Source organism: Ranitomeya variabilis, chromosome 1 (assembly GCF_051348905.1).
Source record: "Ranitomeya variabilis isolate aRanVar5 chromosome 1, aRanVar5.hap1, whole genome shotgun sequence".
NCBI classification, from domain to species: Eukaryota; Metazoa; Chordata; class Amphibia; order Anura; family Dendrobatidae; genus Ranitomeya; species Ranitomeya variabilis.
Window position 1 is genome coordinate 304,533,211 of NC_135232.1, and position 24,439 is coordinate 304,557,649.

Here is a 24,439-nt window from a genome sequence, read left to right on the forward strand (position 1 = left end):
CTCTTTAGTCAGTCCCTGGTAGTTCAGGCCCAGGTCTCTGGCTCTCTCCTGTAAACTGGATACAGTCCAATTTCTGTACTCACTCTGTGTGTGGTTCTCCATTAGGTTATGCTCTGTTGATCCTGCTGCTTGCCACCAGTTGTCACGGGTTCCTTCTCCGGTATCACACAATCAACAGAGCAAGAGAACAATTCCAAGACCTTTATTTAGGCAAAACACGAAAGGTCCATATATACAATCCATCACACAAAGGATTAAATATTCCAGAACACGAATGCAGTTCAGTTACAGAATAAACGTCCAACAATCCAGCACAGAGGATAACAGTCCATATTCCCTTCTTTCTCTCTGATATGCTTTTCACATCCAGGTTCCACACAAGACTGATCTCTGTGTCTCACCTCCCTGATATTTACACGTCTCCCCCCCTCATTCACAGGCCAGGAGGGGCTCATTGTTTCAACAAGCTAGGTCAACAGTCATTAGCATATTAGCAAACAACATTATTCACTGACCCTGTGGAGAGATAACAATACAGAACTGTGGGGAGAATATCAGATGGCAAATAACTCATCCTACCAGATACAGTAACACCATGATAATCAGTAAAATAGAAATATACACAAAAATGATACCCACATAGCATATCACACCATCACAGTCGGGCACTGCACGTCGCAATGCGTCGTTGTGGAGAAAAAATGCATCCTGCAAAGTTGCCCGCAGGATGCGTTTTTTCTCCATAGACTTTTATTAGCGACGCAGTGCCACACGTCGCAACCGTCGTGCGACGGTTGCGTCGTGTTTTGGCGGACTGCCGCCACAAAAAGTTACATGTAACGTTTTTTTGTGCGTCGAGACCGCCATTTTCGACCGCGCATGCGCGGCCAAAACTCCACCCCCTCTTTCCCGGACCTTGCAATGGGGCAGCGGAAGCGTCCTAAGTCTGCTTCCGCTGCCCACGTCGGGCATTTTTTTCACAGTATGCGTCGGTACGTCGGGCCGACGCAGCACGACGGCCCCGTACCGACGCTAGTGTGAAAGCAGCCTAAGCCTTTTTGTACTTTTTGGACAGGAGCCTTTTTCGGGTGGTGTAGATTAATAACTGGATATGGCAGCTACTGCTTTCTATAACGCCACAATTACTTCGCTCTCACCTCGGTCACACCCGCTTACACACAATAGTACCTAGCATGTAAATAAGCCGCCCTGGCACGCCCACTTTAAGGATGTCCTTATTACTTGTAACCAAGCAACCTGAAGCCTACGCTTTAAAGAACTACATTGCTAATGTCCAATATTCTGTCTCGCATCCCAATTTAGCATTTGAATCCTTCTTTTTGTCCCTCAGTGCCACCTATTACATACTGTATTTCTGCTGAGAGCTTTTTCAAACAGGAGACCTACAACATTAGAGAAAGCCCAACCTATACTCTCCTAAGCTCCCCTCAGTGCATTGTTGCCGAATACTCTCATAAACCATGTTACCTATGAAAAGCTTTCCACCCTACTCCGCATGTCTTACCTCGCCATCTGTCTCTGATGCAATCCCATCCCACCCTAACCCCAACCTTAATACTGTTTATATCAGCACTTAATCTATCTCTTTAACCAATCACTAGCCACTAGTGTTTTCCTTTAAACTGTGCGCTGCAGGGATCAGCTGGTTTCTGAGCCGAGACCGGAGGGCATGAACAAGTTATACATTCTCCTGCCGCTAACTGGGAGTATTTATAAGGCATACATACCTTCTGGTCCCAGGTCAGAAATCGGCGAATCACCGCTGCGCAAGGGGATTCATAAGGCTTCAGACTTATTAGCGATTTTGACCAGATAACCTCTTTCAAATCTCTGATATATATATATAGAGAGAGAGACATATAGATAGATATAGTTATAGATAGGCAGGTAGGTAGGTAGATAGACAGACACAGTACAGACCAAAAGTTTGGACACACCTCATTTAAAGGTTTTTCTGTATTTTCATGACTATGAAAATTGTACATTCACACTGAAGGCATCAAAACTATGAATTAACACGTGGAATTATATACTTAACAATAAAGTGTGAAACAACTGAAAATATGCCTTGTATTCTAGGTTCTTCAAAGTAGCCACCTTTTGCTTTGATGACTGCTTTGCACACTCTTGGCATTCTCTTGATGAGCTTCAAGAGGTAGTCACCAGGAATGGTCTTCCAACAATCTTGAAAGAGTTCCCAGAGATGCTTAGCACTTGTTGGCCGTTTTTCCTTCACTCTGCAGTCCAGCTCACCCCAAACCATCTCGATTGGGTTCAGGTTTGGTGACTGTGGAGGCCATGTCATCTGGCGTAGCACCCCATCACTCTCCTTCTTGGTCAAATAGCCCTTACACAGCCTGGAGGTGTGTTTGGGGTCATTGTCCTGTTGAAAACGCAACTAAACGCAAACCGGATGGAATAGCATGCTGCTGCAAGATGCTGTGGTAGCCATGCTGGTTCAGTATGCTTTCAATTTTGAATAAATCCCCAACAGTGTCACCAGCAAAGCACCCCCACACCATCACACCTCCTCCTCCATGCTTCACGGTGGGAACCAGGCATGTAGAGTCCATCCATTCACCTTTTCTGCGTCGCACAAAGACACGGTGGTTGGAACCAAAGATCTCAAATTTGTACTCATCAGACCAAAGCACAGATTTCCACTGGTCTAATGTCCATTCCTTGTGTTCTTTAGCCCAAACAAGTCTCTTCTGCTTGTTGCCTGTCCTTAGCAGTGGTTTCCTAGCAGCTATTTTACCATGAAGGCCTGCTGTACTAAGTCTCCTCTTAACAGTTGTTGTAGAGATGTGTCTGCTGCTGGAACTCTGTGTGGCATTGACCTTGTCTCTAAAATGAGCTGCTGTTAACCTGCGATTTCTGAGGCTGGTGACTTGGATAAACTTATCCTCAGAAGCAGAGGTGACTCTTGGTCTTCCATTCCTGGCGCGGTCCTCATGTGAGCCAGTTTCTTTGTTGCGCTTGATGGTTTTTGCCACTGCACTTGGGGACACTTTCAAAGTTTTCCCAATTTTTCGGACTGACTGACCTTCATTTCTTAAAGTAATGATGGCCACTCGTTTTTCTTTACTTAGCTGCTTTTTTCTTGCCATACTACAAATTCTAACAGTCTATTCTGTAGGACTATCAGCTGTGTAGCCACCAGACTTATGCACAACACAACTGATGATTCCCAACCCCATTTATAAGGCAAGAAATCCCACTTATTAAACCTGACAGGGCACACCTGTGAAGTGAAAACTATTCCCAGTGACTACCTCTTGAAGCTCATCAAAAGAATGCCAAGAATGTGCAAAGCAGTCATCAAAGCAAAAGGTGGCTACTTTGAAGAACCTAGAATATGACATATTTTCAGTTTTACACTTTTTTGTTAAGTATATAATTCCACATGTGTTAATTCATAGTTTTGATGCCTTCAGTGTGAATGTACAATTTTCATAGTCATGAAAATACAGAAAAATCTTTAAATGAGAAGGTGTGTCCAAACTTTTGGTCTGTACTGTATATATACTTCATGTGCACTTTTCAGCTACCGTTCCATGTCAGATATGTACTTCATGCTGACGCGATTGGGTACTACCTGTGTACCTAAGCAATCCGATGTAGGATGTACCTAACTGGCGGCCTAAATCCATTGGTCCTGTTGAGAACCCCATTTGCACAGTTTAGGCTACTTTCACACTAGCGTCATTTGCAATACGTCGCAATGTGTCGTTTAGGAGAAAAAACGCATCCTGCAAAGTTGTCTGCAGGATGCGTTTTTTCGCCATACACTTACATTACCGACGCATTGCGACGTATCTCAACCGTCGTGCGACGGTTGCGTCGTGTTTTGGCGGATTGTCGGCACAAAAAAGTTACATGTAACTTTTTTTTGTGCGTCGAGTCTGCCATTTTCGACCGCGCATGTGCGGCCGAAACTCCGCCCCCTCCTCCCCAGACCTTACCATAGAGCAGCGGAAGCTTCGTAAGACTGCTTCCGCTGCCCACGTCGGGCACCACTTTCACAACGCGCGTCGGCACGTTGGGCCATCGCTAGTGTAAAAGCAGCCTTAAAGAGGTTGTCCAATACTTTTACATTGATGGCTTATCCTTAGGGCGTGCCGGGTATCTGACCCCGGCCTATCAGATCGATGACCTATCCAATGTAAAAGTAGTAGACAACCTCTTTAACTTCTTAGATGTCACAGTCAATTGCCACTGCGGCAACTGAAGAGTTTTACAGTGAGTTTGCCCCCACACCCTCTCCCAGTGCCCCTTGTTTAGTGATGGGTTGCTATGGTAACTGGAAACCTAAAAATGGTCCTCTTATGTTTGACATATACTGATGCATGTTAGATCTGACAGATGTAGGCAGCCTCTCAGTGCAGTGTATTATCTAAGTGATCTAATGAGCCCAAGCTCAATTCCTCTAGTGGAACTTTAAAATATTGTAAAAAAAATAATGTAAAAAGTCTTTACAAAAAGGAGGCACCCAATAAAATATGGTTTAGTTTGCAAAAAAAGAAAATGTCTGAAAAATGCATATTTGGTATCTCTGCGACTGTAACAACCCATTCTGTAAAACTAATTCTATATTTATTCAACATGGTGAACTACAGAACACTCCTCATAAGGCCGTCATGAAAATTCCTCCTGTGTAGTACCCATTATCTGCAGCTCGTTACCCCAACTAAGCAGACCTTTCCTACCTTTGAAACCTTCAAAATGAATCTAATAACCTACTCCTGAAAAGCCTAGAAAATCCCTGCTTCCATTACAATGCCAATTCACTCAGGAGTAGGACGAGGGTCATGAGTACACCTAGGATTTAAAGTTATGATAAGGGTTAGGACTAGCGTTACAGTTAGGATTAGGACTAGAGAAAGGTTAAAACTAGGGTTACAGTTAGGATTAGGGCTAGAGAAAGCCCCATCCCATGTAAACTAGATTGAGGAAAACCAAAACCACTAATATTGGCTGGGTTCTCCGACAGGCAAATGTGTGTGGGGGGCCTCCTGACTCGCCACTCATAAATGCCGAAGCCTAGTCAGAGACCATAATTTCAGCTATATACAGCAATACTGCTGAAATTGCAGTATATAGTACAAGTGGACAGGCGATGATTATAGGTGCAAAGGTGCAAGTTCCCAAAGGGGACTAAATAATGAAGTAAGAGAAAAATGTATTAAAAATATGTAAATACTTTGGGGTAGATACGATGTTTTGATCTTAATGCATTTTTTGCAGTAACCAAAAGAACGCAATTCTTTAATTTTTTCTTTTTATGGCATTTGCTGATTAGGTTAATTTTATATTTTGATATAGCAAAACTAATTGATGCAGCAATACCACATGTGTATTTTTCTAATCTTTTTTATATATTTTTTTTTCTCCATCGCCACATTGGGGGACACAGGACCGTGGGTGTATGCTGCTGCCACTAGGAGGCTGACACTAAGTAAATACAAAAAGGGTTAGCTCTTCCTCTGCAGCATACACCATCCACTGGCTCCGGATAGAACCAGTTCATGCTTGGTGTCCGTAGGAGGCACACTGGGTCTGCTATTCAGACCTTTCTCTTTTATTTTTATATTTTTTAAACCTTTTTGCGCAAGAGGAAGACTGGGGCGACGGACCCTTTCAAGGGGCCGATCTCCCCCAAACATCAACAGGTGATCACGGCGAGTGTCGCCTCCCCGTACCCTCTCCTGCGACGTGGGATGCCAGGCCTGAGGTATTTTAGGCGCGACGGTTCCCTTCAGGGCGCCGATCTCCCCACACCAGCACAGACGGGAACACGGAGTGTCGCCTGCATGTACCCCCTTCTGAGCCAAGCCACGGCCGGACACAGCCCTGTGAAAACCTAGGGGAGCGAACCCTTAGGATACACAGAGGCTCCCTCTCCATGGCATCCGGCTGCTCCCGCTCCACCACCACTGAATGAACAGCTGTGCTGCATGGAGCCCTCTCCACCTCCCCCAAAGGAGATGGAGGATCAAGGGTTCCTGCACTGTCCCCCTCGCATTACTGACTTCCAGCAGAGCGGCAGCTCTGCTCCTTGATCCTCCCAGGCATCGGCGGTGAGTTTCGCTGCAGGCCCGGCCGGTTCTCCTTAGCCGGGCACCGCTAATTTAGTCCCCAGCTTCGGCCTCCTCTAGGCCGCTGGCCGAAAGACTCCGCCCACAGCGCGCGTCACGCCCGAGGTCCTACCCACCGACTCGGCGCTTCTCGTACACTGCGAGAAGCACCCTTCCAAATCTCGGTGGCCATCTGCAGCCCCCCTAGGGACGGAGGAACACCGCGCTGCCGCTACAAGACCGCTGCACCACTGGGGACACAGGGGCACAGGACCTGGGTAAGTGCTCTGCCACACTGCCGCAGAACCCATTTACTCAGCCGCACAAAGTGCTGGGCCTCCCTTACAGCAGCACACAAAGTGCTCTGATTTCCTTACAGCTGCACACAAAATGCTACGCTGACTTTTAAGCCACACTTAGCCTTCCCTGCAGTATTTTGGGGGTCAACAGGGAATACAGCATGTCATCTAAAACACAGTGTTTCAGTTCTTGCACTTCCTCTCAGGCTGCGCTACCAAGTGGGCATACTGCTCCGCTCTTTCATGCTTGCGACCCTATATGCGCTCAGGAGCCCCCCACCACGACCGAACCCACGGTGACTAGTCCCCCTGAGTGGGCCTTGTCACTATTGCAATCTATGGCTTCTTTAACTAAGGTGATTTGAGTCCCTTCAGGATCCCTCCAGGAGCAGGACCACTAATCTGTCTGTCTCAGAGAATTCCCCTACATCAGGGGAACCATTGGCCTGCAGGGGCCGTTCTTGTTTAAGACACACACAGGCATCTAGGAAGCGACTACATAGCTCTTTCCCCGGGCCATCTGGTGCCTTCTCGCTCTCCCTCTCCAAGCGCCTATAGCGATCATGATTCTGAGTCTGATGGCCCCCTTGATCTAGAGTCACCAGGTTATCAGGCTACTGTGGATAGTCTCATTGAGGCCATCAACCAGTCACTGCAGGTCAACGAAGAGCCTTCTACTTCCCTCACGGTTAACACAGTGTCCTTTAAAAGGACCAAATGTCCTCATAGGGTGTTTGCCAATCACCCTGAGTTCCAGGACATAGTTTGGCGACAGAGCGTCGGACAAACGCTTTGCAGGTCAGCGATCTCTGGAGACCAAATATCCCTTCTCTCCTGACCTCCGCAAACAATGGACAGAATCCCCTCCAGTGGATCCTCCCGTATCCCGTTTGTCCTCCAAGACTCTTCTGTCCCTTTAGGATGGATCCTCCATTAAAGATCTCACAGATCGTCTGACAGCCTCGCCTGTTCGATTTTTGAGGCATCAGGCTCGGCACTTTTTTTTCCTCATTTGCAGCTGCCTGGGTAGCCAAAGCCATGACTTACTGGGCAGATTCCCTGCATAAGGCCATACAGAAGAGTGATCTCTCCTCCGAGATAGCGGAGTTGGCCAATCAATTTCTTTGGCTGGTGATTATTTAGTAAATGCTTCCCTTGACACGGCTAATTGCTCAGCACTTACAGCGTCAAATGCAGTAGCGATTAGAAGGGCTCTATGCCTGAGAAACTGGCGAGCGGACTCTGCATCTAAAAAGTCCCTAACGTCCCTTCCCTATCTCAGTGGTCGTTTATTCGGCGAAAAGCTGGACCAACTGATTTCGGATGCTACAGTCCGGAAGAGTAAATCCCTTCCCCGGCAGAGAATTAGGCGACTAATCCGCCGACAGCTGCAGACTCATTTTCGGTCCTTAAGCAGCAATTACGGGTGGTCCTCTACGGCCAGTTTCCCCAGTTCGGGGCATCCCGCTCTCAGAGACAAAAGTCCACAGTGCTCGTACAAGCCCAACCGCTCGTGGAAGGGCCGCCACCAAGCAGTCCAGATCTAGGGGATCCAGACCCCAAAGATCCTCAACTAAATGACTCGTAACATTGTCCGGACGACACCAGCAGAGTAGGGGGCAGCCTTCTCCTGTTTCGCCATATCTGGCTCACAGTCGTTCACGACGAGTGGGTCAGGGATCTGGTGTCCTCCGGATACAAAATCGAATTTTCCTCCAACCCGGTTTTTTGCCTCTCGGCCTCCCGAAGCGCGAACGCGAGCTCTGGCCTTTTTCCAGGCCAACGAGCCACTCCGCTGAGACTGGGTTATTACCCCGGTCCCAGAGAACGAAAGGTCCCAAGGTTTTTATTCAAATCTGTGCACGGTCCCCAAGAGGGATGGTACAGTCAGACCCATCCTAGAGCTAAAGCTTTTAAACAGATTTATCAGAGTCCAGCATTTCAGGATGGAGTCCCTTCGTTCCGTCATCGCCTCGAAAGAGCAAGAGTCGAGTTCCTAGCCTCCATCGACATTTGGGATGCGTATCTTCACATTCCAATCTTCCCTTCTCAACAAAGGTACTTTCGCTTCCCTGTCCACGGAGAACATTTTCAGTTCACGGCCTTGCCCTTCGGCCTCGCCACCACCCCCAGAGTCTTCACGAAGGTCATGGCAGCTTTCATGGCCATCCTACACTCTCGGGGCCTAGTCGTCCTCCCGTATTTAGACAACTTACTGGTCAAAGGCCCATCTCTCCAAGCCTGCGAGGAGTGCGTCCGCATTTCTTTGGATACTCTTTCTCGGCTGGGCTGGTTAATCAACCTGAAAAAGTCTTCTCCCGTCCCAGCTCATCAGAGCTCCTTCCTGGGCATGACTGGACACTTCCCGGGGATTAGTGATTCTCCCTCGGGACAAGGTCCTAGCTCTTCAACAGGGGGTCCGGACGCTCTGTCAACCGTCTCCCTGTTCCATCCGTTTCAGCATGAGGATTCTCGGGAAGATGGTAGCCGCAATGGAAGCAATTCCATTTGCGCAACTGCATCTTTGTCCCCTACAGCACGCACTGTTGGACGCATGGGACAAGAGTCCATTTTCCCTTGATCAACCGAGTCGACTGACCCCTCGGGTCAAACAGGCACTCCAGTGGTAGACGCTTCGGGCCTCCCTCCTCCAAGGGAAGTCCTTCCTCCCAGTACATTGGCTGGTGGTCATTACCAATGCCAACCTCCTTGGCTGGGGAGCTATTTTTCATCATCACACTGCCCAGGGGAGCTGGTCTCCTCAGGAGTCTCGCCTTCCCATCAATGTCCTGGAGATCCGTGCAATTTGGCTGTCTCTGCGGCAGTTCCATCATCTAGCAGGCCGCCCCATCCATATCCAGTCGGACAATGCCACGGCTGTGGCCTATATCAATCATCAGGGGGGCACTCGTAGCAAGGATGCAATGCAAGAGGTGGAACACATTCTTCGCTGGGCCGAAAGGAACCACTCGGTCTTATCGACCGTTCACATTCCAGGTGTGGAAAACGGGGCCACGGACTTCCTAAGCCGTCAAGGTCTTGCCTCGGGAGAGTGGTCTCTCCATCAAGACATTTTCCAGCAGATCTGCCTCAGTTGGGGTACTCCAGACGTAGACCTGATGGCTTCCTGGTTCAATACCAAGGTACCTCAGTTTGTGGCCCAGTCCCGGGACCTGAGAGCAATCTGGGTGGACGCACTGGTCCTTCCCTGGAGTCACTTTCGTCTTCCTTACCTGTTTTCTCCCTTGCCCTTGCTTCCGAAGGTCATCAGGAAGATCAAGGCGGAGGGGGTGTCTGTGATCCTCATTGCTCCGGGTTGGCCTCGCCGAGCGTGGTACGCGGAGCTCGTCCAACTGATCGCAGACATTCTTTGGCGAATGCCAGATCGTCCGGATCTGCTTTCTCGGGGTCCGATTTACCACCAGAACTTAGGGGCCCTGTGTTTGATGGCTTGGCCGTTGAATCCTGGGTTCTGACCCAAGCGGGTTTTTCCCGCGAGGTAGTTTCCACCTTGATCAATGCTCGAAAGCCAGTGTCATTGCGCATCTATCATCGGACCTGGAAAATCTTTTTTGAATGGTGCAGAAGCTGAGGTCGCCCTCTGCTGGTTTTCAACATTCCCACCATCTTGGAATTTCTTCAATCCGGTCTGGACTTGGGGCTATCGCCGAGCTCCCTCAAGAGGCAGATCTCCGCCTTGTCCGTCCTTTTCCAGCGTAAGATTGCTTTCAAACCCCAGGTGAGAGCGTTCATACAGGGAGTCTCCCACGTGGTACCTCCCTATAGAGCACCTGTAGAGGCTTGGGACTATATTCTGGTCCTTGGTTTCCTGCAGGAATCTCCCTTTTAGCCATTGCAGGACATCTCTCCATATCTCCTCTCATGGAAGGTAGCCTTTCTTGTCTCCACTACTTCGATCAGAAGAGTCTCGGAGTTGGCTGCTCTTTCGTGTCGAGCTCCTTCTCTCACATTCCACCGAGACAAAGTGGTCCTCAGGCCGTCTCCTCCCTTTCTTCCAAAGGTGGTGTCTTCCTTCCACCTTAACGAGGATATTGTGCTTCCTTCCTTCTTTTTGTCCTGCCCCGGCGCACCGCGTGGAGAAGGCTCTTCACTCCTTGGATCTTGTGAGGGTTCTCAGAAAGTATGTGGCTAGGACGGCATCCTTTCGCCAGATGGATGCCCTCTTCGTGCTTCCGGCGGGACACCGGAAGGGATCGGCCGCTTCTAAGTCCACAATAGCCAGATGGATTCGGTCGGCTATTCAAGAAGCTTACCGCGTCAGAGGCAAGCCTATTCCAGCGGGGATCAAGGCACACTCCACTCGGTCGGTGGGTGCTTCATGGGCCATTCGGCATCAAGCGTCTGCAGAGCAGGTTTGCAAAGCTGCGACCTGGTCTAGCCTGCATACTTTCTCAAAGCATTATAATGTCCATACTTGGGCATCTGCAGATGCAAGCCTGGATAGACGAATTTTGCAGGCAGCGGTAGCGCACCTTTAGACAGCAGGCACTGTGAGTTTACTCTGTTATGATGTTATTTCCCACCCAGGGACTGCTTTGGGACGTCCCACGGTCCTGTGTCCCCCAGTGTGGCGATGGAGAAATAGGGATTTTTGTGTACTCACCGTAAAATCCTTTTCTCCGAGCCACTCATTGGGGCACACAGCACCCACCCTTTTTTGTCTGTTGCCTATGATGAGTGGTATAGTTTTGATATGTTGTACCTACGGTTAATTTTTGTTAATCTCCTACTGCTTGGTTACTGAACTGGTTCTATCCGGAGCCAGTGGGTTTTGTATACTGCAGAGGAGGAGCTAACCTTTTTTGTATTTACTTAGTGTCACCTCCTAGTGGCAGCAGCATACACCCACGGTCCTGTGTCCCCCAATGAGTGGCTCGGAGAAAAGGATTTTATGGTGAGTACACACAAATCCCCTATTTTAGTGGGGGGAAACAGAGTTGAATCAAATATTTATATATATGTATTTTTTTTTATATATTTTAAACGATTTTCTACTTTACTATTTAGTCCATTAAGGCACTTGAACCTGCAAACATCTGGTCATTTACCATAGGCTGGTCTTCAACGCAGTCATGACAGGCACGGGGGTTTTCAGCACACCCCAGATGTGTTTGTCACTCATCAGCGAATCATGAATATTGTTGATGGACCATGTGCATTAAATGCCGCTGTCAGAGATTGACAATGCCATTTAAGGGTTAACGACAGGTGAAGGAGCTCAACTCTGCTCACTGCTGTTAGAGGGACATGATGGCCTGCCTGCCACATACTTGGGTACCAGAGATATGACATACTGATACATCATATGTTGGGAAGTGGTTACATTTTTTTTTATTTATTCAAGTTATCCATTCTACAAATTTTCTGTCAACTTTTATACTGTTTTAGGAGCTTTTATCAGCAAAGTGTGTCATGGTACAACACCTTTAAAGATTTGGCCATGCCAAGGGTGCACCGAGTGCCTGTACTTGGTTTTGAACAGTCATTCTGTGCTGACAAAATGCCTTTAATTTACATTCAACCATACATAAAAATGTTTATCAGACAATTCTGGCATGGCTATGGCCAGCCTTTAATCCAGCAGTTTGACCACCTCTTCCAAGGTCATGCCTGTTCTTTAAAGGGAAGGTACCGCGTTTGTAGATCACTAATAAATCAATGTAATTGATTTAAATGAAACGTATTTCGTGTGTTATACGAGTTTAAAGAAGGCACTGGGGGCTGACATCTTGTGTTCACAGCAGTAGCACGACACTTATCGGTGTCATAATAGGGCACCCCATGGCCATAGGAGATAACAGACTGGCGCTGACCCTATCTCTAACATTGCAGCAGCATTAGCAGTGAACTGGGCATGCCTCTATGGGCTGCATAATTCACAGTAGTGGGAGTGTTCTGCTGCCATATTCATGGAGCCCTCCACTGTGATTTGTCTCCTGTCATTAGGATCTGCTAACAGAAGCATTACTGCTTCAGAACAGATCCTAGATTGACAGGAGTAAAATGTAGGAGAAAAGTCCAGGCACAGCAGGCAGAGTATCAGAGACTGCAAAGACCTCAAGGATGAACAGTGTAGGATCAGCATTATCAGAGTGGAGCTGTCTGTGACCCATCCATCAGTAAGATAAGAAGGAGCTCCAGGTCTGCAGTGAATAGCCAGGCATTGTGGAGGGAGGGGAGAGATACAGTACATTAGTATGGCTGAGAGAGACTGATGGGAGAGAAAGAAAGACATGTAGTATGAGTGAGACACATATGGAGCGTGATGGGGAGAGAGATAGACATGGAATAGCAGGGGTGAGACACTTGGAGTGTGATGGGGAGTGAGACATGTAGTATGATGAGTGTGACACAAGCTGTGCTTTTGATGCAGTAACTGCTGGTGATAGCAGGTCACAGAGCAGTCACACACAAAATGGCGCTGCCCTGTGATGCTACTCTTCATTCTGCCCCAGGGATACTAGGTCACCCAAAAGGGGAGGGAAATGGTGATGTCAGCAGTTACTGCCCCAATTTTCCAGCTAACAGTAAAGCTGGTAAGTCTTACTGTAGCTGCTTGAGGTCTAAAATGGAAAATGCTCCCCTAGTGGTAAATATATATATATTTGTAAAAAAATATATACCGTATATACTCGAGTATAGGCCGACCCGAGTATAAGCCGACCTCCCTAATTTTGCCACAAAAAACTGGGAAAATGTATTGACTCGAGTATAAGCCTAGGGTGGAAAATGCAGCAGCTACCGGTGAATTTCAAAAATAAAAATAGATGCTCCATACTGTTCATTATGGCCCCATAGATGCTCCACATAAAGCTGTGCCACATATAATGCTCTGCACTGTTCATTATGGCCCCATAGATGCTCCACATAAAGCTGTGCCATATATAATGCTCTGCACCGTTCAGTATAGCCCCATAGACGCTCCACATAAAGCTGCCCCATATATAATGCTCTGCACAGTTCATTATGGCCCCATAGATGCTCCATAGAAAGCTGTGCCATATATAATGCTCTGCACCGTTCAGTATAGCCCCATAGACGCTCCACATAAAGCTGCCCCATATATAATGCTCTGCACAGTTCAATATGGCCCCATAGATGCTCCACATAAAGCTGTGCCACATATAATGCTCTGCACTGTTCATTATGGCCCCATAGATGCTCCACATAAAGCTGTGCCATATATAATGCTCTGCACCGTTCAGTATAGCCCCATAGATGCTCCACATAAAGCTGCCCCATATATAATGCTCTGCACAGTTCATTATGGCCCCATAGATGCTCCATAGAAAGCTGTGCCATATACAGTGCTCTGCACCTTTGATTATGGCCCCATAGATGCTCCATAGAAAGCTGTGCCACATACATAAAGCTGTGCCATATATAATGCTCTGCACCGTTCAGTATAGCCCCATAGACGCTCCACATAAAGCTGCCCCATATATAATGCTCTGCACAGTTCATTATGGCCCCATAGATGCTCCATAGAAAGCTGTGCCATAGACAATGCTCTGCACCTTTGATTATGGCCCCATAGAAAGCTGTGCCATATACAATGCTCTGCACCATTGATTATGGCCCCATAGATGCTCCATAGAAAGCTGTGCCATATACAATGCTTTGCACCTTTGATTATGGCCCCATAGATAGCTGTGCCATATACAAGGCTCTGCACCTTTGATTATGGCCCCATAGATAGCTGTGCCATATACAATGCTCTGCACCTTTGATTATGGCCCCATAGATAGCTGTGCCATATACAATGCTCTGCACCTTTGATTATGGCCCCATAGATAGCTGTGCCATATACAATGCTCCGCACCATTGATTATGGCCCCATAGATAGCTGTGCCATATATAATGCTCTGCACCTTTGATTATGGCCCCATAGATGCTCCACATAAAGCTGTGCCATATATAATGCTCTGCACCGTTGCCTCATAGATACTCCACATAAATCTGTGCAATATACAATGCTGCTGCAATAAAAAAAAAAAAACACATACTCACCTCTCTTGCTTGGAGCTCCTCAGCATCCCGGCGTCTCTCTGCACTGACTGATCAGGCAGAGGGCGGCGCGCACACTATATGCGTCATCGCGCCCTCTGACCTGAACAGTCAGAGCTAGATGACGCGAAGACAGAGCGGCGCCCGGCGTGTGGAACGCGGACAGGTAACTATGACATACTTACCTGCTCCCGGCGTCGCGCTCCTTCCCCCGGACAGCTGGTCTCCGGGTGCCGCAGCCTCTTCCTCTGTCAGCGGTCACCGTTACCGCTGATTAGAGGAATGAATTTGCGGCTCCACCCCTATGGGAGTGGAGTCCATATTCATTTCTCTAATGAGCGGTACCATGTGACCGCTGAACAGGGGACGAGCTGCGGCACCGAAGACCGTGGGACGGGCAGGGGGAGCGCCAGGAGCGCCGGGACTAGGTGAGTATGCGACACGCTCTCTCCCCCTCACCCGCCGACCCCACCACCGACCGTGACTCGAGTATAAGCCGTGAGGGGCACTTTCAGCCCAAAAATTTGGGCTGAAAATCTCGGCTTATACTCGAGTATATACGGTAATATTTTTCATATAGAAATGTTTGCAAACATTGCATTAATACATTTTATTTACTATTTTAAGCTTAATTTCACAAAAAAAAACATGAAAACTGATGGCACCTTCCCTTTAAATTTAGCATAATATCCTTTTGATGGTTTTCTGACATTTTTGTCACATTCATCCTCATCTGTCATGGACTCCAATGTAACGTGTTTTAGAATGTGTTTTTTGCTTAAATTTAAAACATGTCAAGCAGTTCTTTGCAGAATAGAAAGTCATTTTTTGTCTTCAGCTGCTTGACAGTGAAATTTGGACATGTTCTGCATCATATAGGTTATACTCTATGGAAAATTTAATTATCTGCGTTATATCCGTGTGTTGTCACAGAGCCCATGGTGACAGTCAGCACTGTAGGAAGGCCTTACATCGTGCCGTGCAGTGCACAGTGGATTATCCTGAGCATGTGTGCGATGTATTGCTCACCCTGGAGAGATTAGAAGGTAGGTAGCTTGAGTTCAATGTAGACTTCTTTTTTTTTTTTTATTTATATGCTTCAGTAAGTTTGTAATTCTCTTTTTCCTATTAGGGACTTTGGAAGACTGGGATGTAGCTGTTCTAAAAACTGAATCAAAACTATCGAGAGTTAGTCAACAGCGTGCAAAGGTAACCAGGATAACATATTTTTGTAAATTAGTCGATAATATTGATTCTGGCGCTCCGAAATGTGTGGTGTTAAGGGGTTAATATCTTATGCTATCCCAGCGTTAATATCTTAATGCTTTTAAGGCTGCCGAGAAGCAAGCGGTAATTGACAGGCAAGAGGAGGAAAAGGCCGAACACAGGAAAAAATCTCGGGCTGAGAAGAAAGCTAAGAAACCCAAGAAAGCCAAACCTGGGGATAAACGTAAAGCAGAGGACGAGGAAGACGATGATGAAGAATGGGGCGATGAGGCTGGTGAGTTTTTCCTCATTTCCATTTTCCAAAAGGAAAACTTGTGCAGAAAACCTCAACTTACATCATTGTTTATATTTTCTGAGGCTGGATCACACGTGTAAGGCTAGTTTCACATTTGCGTTTAAAAACGCAGCGTTTAAAACGCAAAAGCAGGTGGTGAAAAAACGCATGTAAACGCGTGCAAACGCTGCGTTTTTTAGACACATGCGTTTTCTCATGCGGTAAAAAAAAAACGCGGCGTTTTGATGCGTTTACATGCGTTTTTTCATGCGTTTGCGTTTTTGAAACGCATGCTGAGAAGTGTGTGACAGCTGCCAATCATCAAAATCATCTAGAAAACCCACTATAAATAGAAATAGCTAGGGTTGGGGTTAGGGGTAGGGTTAGGGTTATGGTTAGGATCCCTAGGGTTAGGGGTAGGGTTAGGGTTAGGATCCCTAGGGTTAGGGTTAGGGTTAGGATCCCTAGGGTTAGGGGTAGGGTTAGGGTTTGGATCCCTTTATCACCTTGATGGTGGGGGGTGACTTATCAGTGTGTATTCTTGTTTTTTTTCTATTGAAACGCATGCGTTTAAAACGCAACCAAACGCATGTGCTTAAAAGCGCATGCGTTTACATAGACAGCAATACGTTTTTTTGCCGCAAAAAAACGCCTCTAGAAATTACTACATGTTGCATTTCTGCAGCAAAACGCAAGCATAGAAACGACGCATGTGTCGTCAAACGCGGCAAAACGCATACAAAAAAAACGCATGCGTTTTTAATGTTAAATATAGGAAAAAAACGCATGCGTTTTTTTTGCGCTAAAACGCAGCGGCAAAAAACGCAAATGTGAAACCAGCCTAATTGTTTTTTTTGTTTTTTTTTCAAAAGCCAGGAATATTCCTGTTATGGAAATATAATTGCATATCGGCAGAACGTGTCATAAATGTCTTGGCGGTGGAAGCTGAACTCTCGTTCCACAAGACCTGTCCTGCCCTGTTAGGTGGCCATTGGGTGCAGCATTTAGGTGGGGAAACGATGGAGGGATATTGGCCCCCATCCCCAGATGCTAAATGAAGAAATGGCTGTGAGCAGTTTCCAAAACTCCCAGAATCCCAGAAGTTACAATATGATTTATCTTACAGAAAATAGTAAATAGAGAAGCTACATGCAGAGAAAACAGGAGAACTAATACAGAAAGTAATATTGTAACATTCAACAATGCTTTATTTTATCATGAATGAGTTTAAAACAGAAACAGTTTTCTTAAGCAATATATATAATTCTGTGCACGTTTTAGTAAGTAGGTTATTTAGATAAGTGTTGATATTTGTGCCCTGCAGCAGAACAACCAAGTAAGAAGCACAAAGGAGAGGAGCAACTTGAGGACAACGAGGCAGAGGAGATGGAGACTGAAATTGGGCTTTTTGGTAGGAGCAGCTCCTCCACAAGCCGTGCTGAATCCAAGCAGAAACCACCTGCTGCAAAGGAGCAGCCTAGAATCCTTCATAATCCTCACAAGGATAACATAACTGTTTTTGTGAGCAACTTGCCCTACAATTTGTCTGATCCAGAGCAACATCTTAGAAAAATTTTCTCTGGCTGTGGGGAGATCTCTCAAGTTCGAGTTGTCTACACCAACAAAGGGACCTTCCGTGGATACTGTTATGTTGAGTTTTCTGAAGAGAAAAGTGCTCTGGATGCACTGAAAATGGACCGACATGAAGTGAAAGGGAGGCCCATGTTCGTTTCTCCATGTGTGGACAAGAACAAGAACCCAGAGTTTAAGGTCTGCTTGTGTTGAAATGTATTCAGATACATGATAATGAGAGCAAAACATTTTTTTAAGGGGGACCTGTCACCTGATTCACGCTGCCTAAACCGCTGGCAGCACGAATCAGAACCTGGCTACACAATCGCACCCAGGATATCTTACTTTGAAATGTTCCAGCATTTCAGAGAGAATATAATTTAAAGATTCGGCCAGGGACCATAACCAAAGACGAGGCTAGTCCGTCGCCACTCCCGGTCTGCTTCTCCCAGCGCCGCAGCAGGTGATTGATGGGTCTCTCACTAATCACTTAAGAGTGGCGCTAGGAAAAGCCTGCCAGGAGCAGGGCAAGAAAACCCCAAAAGTTGAAAAATTTTTGTGCAACTTCTTGTTGAGCAACAGTCTTGTGATGTTTTTAGAATCCTGGTGTAAACACACTGATGAATCAGGGCTAAAATGTTTCACTGTTGTCTGCAGTGACCCATCACATGTACATGTAATACAATAGCTAAGATCGGAAGGACTACGGAAAAAATCGAAAACTGTAGCATAGTGGGTATGCGACATTTCAAAAAAACTCATACTTAATACTTTTTTAGGTATTTAAGTACAGAACATCTCTGGAGAAACATAAGCTCTTTGTTTCTGGATTACCATTTTCTTGCACCAAAGTGGAGTTGGAAGAAATCTTTAAAGAGCATGGCACTATTAAGGAGATCCGTTTGGTGACCAATCGGTCTGGGAAACCCAAGGTAAGCATAAGCAGTAAACTAGGAAAACTCCCAACAATGATCTTGCTATACACAGCTCTATGTGGCCACTTTTGCCAGCATGGCCAAGTATTCAGAAAAAGGACATGATGTATTGTGTCTGTTTAATTCAGCTCCTTTTTGCCTAGGATATGGCTTTAAATCCCATGGGCGCCACCTGAACATATTATTGTACTGCATGTACTTTATCGGGTTGTCCCCTTTCAGTACGCTTCTATCTATAGGCTCAAGCACATGATAAAAAAAAACCAAACAAACAAACTGAGCTTTGTACAGGCGCAGCGCTGTTTCTCCACCGCTGCTCCATCTTTGATGTTTGGCTCTAGAGATGACGTTGCGTTGATGGCTCTGCAGCAAATCTCTGAACTCAACAGATGTAGATGCACAGAGCCGCTGGGCTCAGTGATCAACTGCAGCGCTGTTGATGTAATGTTACCTTTTGCAACCATAGACCTGAGCAGCAGTGGAGTCACAGTGCTGGACTGGGGGGGTGAAGTAAAGTTCAGCTTGATTTTACTTGTAAATGAGCTTATAGGCAAAAGAAGGGGACAGTCCTTTTAAATAATACAGATTTTCAATTAATTCAACATTTATCTATGTGGCTTCTGGAGCTTGAATGTCTTACAATACAAGTGAAGTTGTTCAGTGGGTTTCTGTGCTCATTACGCTCTGTCTGCAGCCCTTCTCTCTTCTAAACACCAATCTAAGCTAAATCATCTAAGTCATCTTTTCTCAACTTTTTCGTCCAGCTAACATAAACTGATCGCTGCTGTATCCAATTGTTATATTGAAGTCATTGCGAACGGATCAGTTTTTCATCAATTTGAAACTGATTCAATTTTTTTTCTTTTACTGGACATGTGAACTCGGCCTAGGTGTGAACTGAGTTCACATATACAGCAATCAGTTAACATAGATAAAAAAAATAAGTTATGCAGACGCAAGTTTTTTGTCTGGCAAAGGAGGAAAAAGAAATACAGTAATGATGCGCACACCTCAATATAACCAACAATATGCGTAAAAATAGAAACTTTTATTAAACAATTATAAAACTATGCAGTATAGTGCATTTTCCCTGATGAAGCTGTTTTTACAGCGAAACGCATAGGGTGTCTGGGATAACCTGTACCATCGACTTTCTTGGGTGACTTTGCCCTGTACATAGGGCTATAGCGTATGAGTTTATCCAACCTGTTTTACTTTTTTTAAAAATTTTTATACTAATGCATTGCCATTCAGACTTACAGTACAGACCAAAAGTTTGGACACACCTTCTCATGTAAAGATTTTTCTGTATTTTCATGACTATGAAAATTGTACACTCACACTGAAGGCATCAAAACTATGAATTAACACATGTGGAATTATATACTTAACAAAAAAGTGTGAGACAACTTAAAATATGTCTTATATTCTAGGTTCTTCAAAGTAGCCACCCTTTGTTTTGATGACTGCTTTGCACACTCTTGGCATTCTCTTGATGAGCTTCAAGAGGTAGTCACCGGGAATGGTTTTCACTTCACAGGTGTGCCCTGTCAGGTTTAATAAGTGGGATTTCTTGCCTTATAAATGGGGTTGGGACCATCAGTTGTGTTGTGCAGAAGTCTGGTGGATACACAGCTGATAGTCCTACAGAATAGACTGTTAGTATTTGTATTATGGCAAGAAAAAAGCAGCTAAGTAAAGAAAAACGAGTGGCCATCATTACTTTAAGAAATGAAGGTCAGTCTGTCTGAAAAATTGGTAAAACTTTGAAAATGTCCCCAAGTGTAGTGGCAAAAACCATCAAGCGCTACAAAGAAACTGGCTCACATGAGGACCACCCCAGGAAAGGAAGACCAAGAGTCACCTCTGCTTCTGAGGACAAGTTTATCCGAGTCACTAGCCTCAGAAATCGCAGGTTAACAGCAGCTCAGATTAGAGACCAGGTCAATGCCACACAGCGTTCTAGCAGCAGACACATCTCTACAACAACTGTTAAGAGGAGACTTTGTGCAGCAGGCCTTCATTGTAAAATAGCTGCTAGGAAACCACTGCTAAGGACAGGCAACAAGCAGAAGAGACTTGTGCTTTTGTCTGATGAGTCCAAATTTGAGATTTTTGGTTCCAACCACCGTGTCTTTGTGCGACGCAGAAAAGGTGAACGGATGGACTCTACATGCCTGGTTCCCACCGTGAAGCATGGAGGAGGAGGTGTGATGGTGTGGGGGTGCTTTGCTGGTGACACTGTTGGGGATTTATTCAAAATTGAAGGCATACTGAACCAGCATGGCTACCACAGCAACTTGCAGCGGCATTTCATCTGGTTTGCATTTAGTTGGACCATCATTTATTTTTCAACAGGACAATGACCCCAAACACCCCTCCAGGTTGTGTAAGGGCTATTTGACCAAGAAGGAGAGTGATGGGGTGCTACACCAGATGACCTGGCCTCCACAGTCACCAGACCTGAACCCAATCGAGATGGTCTGGGGTGAGCTGAACCACAGAGTGAAGGCGAAAGGGCCAACAAGTGCTAAGCATCTCTGGGAACTCTTTCAAGATTGTTGGAAGACCATTCCCGGTGACTACCTCTTGAAGCTCATCAAGAGAATGCCAAGAGTGTGCAAAGCAGTCATCAAAGCAAAAGGTGGCTACTTTGAAGAACCTAGAATATAAGACATAATTTCAGTTGTTTCACACTTTTTTGTTAAGTATATAATTCCACATGTGTTAATTCATAGTTTTGATGCCTTCAGTGTGAATGTACAATTTTCATAGTCATGAAAATACAGAAAAATCTTTAAATGAGAAGGTGTGTCCAAACTTTTGGTCTGTACTGTATGCCTTAGCTGGATTACTGACTATACTGCATATTTGTCAATATTGCTACGTTTGACAGCCACACTGTACAGTCTATATCAACTGCTTTGCACAATATTACTGGTAATATTTTGTGATGCTTTTGCTATATTGGTGTTTTTCACGGTTTATATCATTGTTATTATATATTATTGCCAGGGAGTGTAATCCCTTTCCTTGGCTGTGTGGTTGTCAAATGCTGGATAGCTATGCTGCATAGCCGGGAATTATTTCCCGGCACTAATTGATACTATGCACTTTATTCACTAGTATGTGAGATGACATTATATATGCTCCACTATGCTAGGCTCTCACCAGAATTGTTGCCATTGATATAGGGTCAGGTTGTATACTTGGTTTTATAACTTTTATGATTGTTGTTCAACAACATGAGTAAAAATACAAAATGTTATTAGTTATATTGAGTTGTGCGCATCATTAGTGTATTTCTTTCTCCTCCTTTGTCATTGTTGTGATACATGATGACACACCCTAAAATATTCAGGCTGTGCCTTTTTTCCTTCCCTGGTCCTTGCAAGTTTTTTGTCTGGCTAAAAAAAAATCAATTGTACAGTGGCTTGCGATAGTATTCACCACCTTATCGTTTTACCTATGTTGTTACATTACAACCTGTGTTTTTAAATATTTTTGTAACCAGATTTGTATATGATGCATCAGCACTAAATAGTCTAATTTGGTGAAGTGAGAAAAATATAGACATAAATTAAATTTATAGGATCAAATCACTAAAAAATGGCATGTGCATATGTATTCACCACTTTTGCGATGAAGGCCCTAAACATTTCTGTTGCAAGCAATTACCTTCATAAATTACATGCTTAGATTGTACACAGGTGGACTTGCTTTCACTAAGTGTCACATAGTCTGTCCGTATACAAACACCTTTTCTGAAAGGCCACAGAGGCTGCAACGCCATTAAGCAAAAGGCTCCACTAACCAAATACCATGAAGACCAAGGAGAACTTGAAACAAGTCAGGGACAAAGTTGCTGAAAAGTACAAGTCAGGGTTGGGTTTCTGAAAAATATCCCAATCTCTGATGATCCCCATCCCCGGAGCACTATCAAATCCATTATCATCAAATGAAAAGAACTTGGTACCACAGCAAACCTGCCAAGAGGTGGCCGCCCACGAAAACTCTCAACCCGGACAGGGAGGGCATAAATCAGAAAGGCAGCACAGAGACCAAAGGTAACCCTGAAGGAGCTGCAGAGTTCCCAAGAAGAGACTGGAGTATCTGTTCATATGACCACAATAAGCCATACACTCCATACAGGTGGCCTTTATGGAAGAGAGGGCAGAAAAATGCCTTTACTTGCACACAAATTGTAAGACTCGTTTTGAGTTTGCCAAAAGACATGTGGGAGACTCCCCAAATGTCTGGAGGAAGGTGCTGTGGTCAGATGAAACAAAAATTTTATTTTTTGACCATCAAGGTAAATGCCATGTCTTTCCAAACCAACAAAGGTCATTATACCAAGAACACTATCCCCACAGTGAAACGTGGTGGTAGCCTCATGCTGTGGAGATGTTTTCTGGCAGCAGGGACAAGGAAGATGGAAGGATATTCTTGAGCAAAACCTGTTTGTCAGTGATTTCAGTCAAATAAATAAGGCAGCACACTGCGGCGCTAAAACATGCAATCCTGAAACATGAAAACTGAACTGCATTACTGCATTAGAAATATGAAAAAATACGAGCGTTTAGCGCATAAATTGGCCGATTCATGTGTACCTGGTAGCCACATTAAGGCATCTCTCGTATACCAGGACCTAGACACTCCTTTCCTCACTGAGAATAAACGTCTTCATCTGAATGGGAACCTACTGTGAATCCTCTTCTTAGACTATAATCTCTTTCTCTCTGTGGAGGGGTAATGGTCCTGCTGTGATTAAAACACCTGTGGCTAAAAGGTGGAGTGCTCAGTCAGAAGGCTAATGAATACAAATTTCAAAAAACTGACCGTCACATCCAAACATAGAATAAGTATGAACAGGTGCTGAACCTAGAGTCACCAACTCGTATACAGTCAAATAAATAAGGCAGCACACTGCAGAGCTAAAACATGCAAACCTGAATTTTTTAAATTTGTCAGTGATTTCAGACTGGGACGGAGGATCACTTTTCCACAAAGACAATGACCCAAAGAGTATTGTTAAAGCAATACTCGAGTGGTTTAAGGGGAAACGTCTAAATGTTTTGGAGTGGCCTAGTCAAAGCCCAGACCTTAATCCAAATGAGAATCTGTGGTCAGACTTGAAGATTACTGTTCTCCAGAGGAAACCGTTTAACTTGAAGGAGCTGGAGCAGTTTTTACTTGAAAAATGGGCAAAAATGCCAGTGACAAGATGTGGAAACCTCAGAGATAGTGATGAGCGAATATACTCATTAATCGAGATTTGTCGAGCACGCTCGGGGGTCCTTTGAGTATTTTTTAGTGCTCGGAGATTTGTTTTTTCTTGCCGCAGCTGAATGATTTACATCTGTTAGCCAGCATAAGTACATGTGGGGATTCCCTAGCAACCAGGCAACCCCCACATATACTTTATGCTGGCTAACAGATGTAAATCATTCAGCTGCGGCAAAAAAACCCGAAATCTCCGAGCACTAAAAATACTCGGAGGACCCCCGAGCGTGCTCGAGAAATCTCGAGTAAGGAATATATTCGCTCATCGCTACTCAGAGCCTTTACAGCTACAAGTTGCTTAAGATAATTGCCGCAAAAGGAGGCTCTACAAAAGTACTGACTGTAGGGGAGGGAACATTTATACACACTGAAGGTTGTCCTATTTGTTTGCTTCCCAATAAAAAAAAAACCAAATGTTCACAGTTGTAGGCATGTTCTTTACATGATGTAAACCCTGAAACCATGAAATTCCAGGTTGTGAAGTAGACATGAAAAATGCCAAGGGGAAGGTGGGGGTGAATATTTTTTTCAAGCCACTGTAACTGGATCCGTCTTTATTAAAGCAGTTGTCCACTACTATAACTTTTTTTTTTTTTTTTTCTTAAATCTTGCTATTATGTGCCACTGAAAACATCCACTGTGTTTATTTTAGCAATATTACCTTTTATCATGCTGTAGCAGCACATCTTTAGTGCTGGATTCAGCTCTCATGGGGTTAATGGA

General features: G+C 45.2%; 1 protein-coding gene across 3 annotated transcripts in view; it reads left to right on the top strand.

Annotated features, from left to right (window-relative positions):
• Window positions 1–24,439, top strand: part of SART3 (spliceosome associated factor 3, U4/U6 recycling protein) — a 103,341-nt gene that overhangs the window by 71,237 nt on the left and 7,665 nt on the right. For all 3 annotated transcript variants that reach the window (XM_077296258.1, XM_077296276.1, XM_077296267.1), the window contains 5 exons: window positions 15,359–15,471; window positions 15,558–15,634; window positions 15,758–15,926; window positions 17,251–17,696; window positions 18,278–18,430. In XM_077296258.1, coding sequence (XP_077152373.1) covers window positions 15,359–15,471; window positions 15,558–15,634; window positions 15,758–15,926; window positions 17,251–17,696; window positions 18,278–18,430 — 958 coding nt within the window. The remainder of the gene's footprint in view (window positions 1–15,358; window positions 15,472–15,557; window positions 15,635–15,757; window positions 15,927–17,250; window positions 17,697–18,277; window positions 18,431–24,439) is intronic.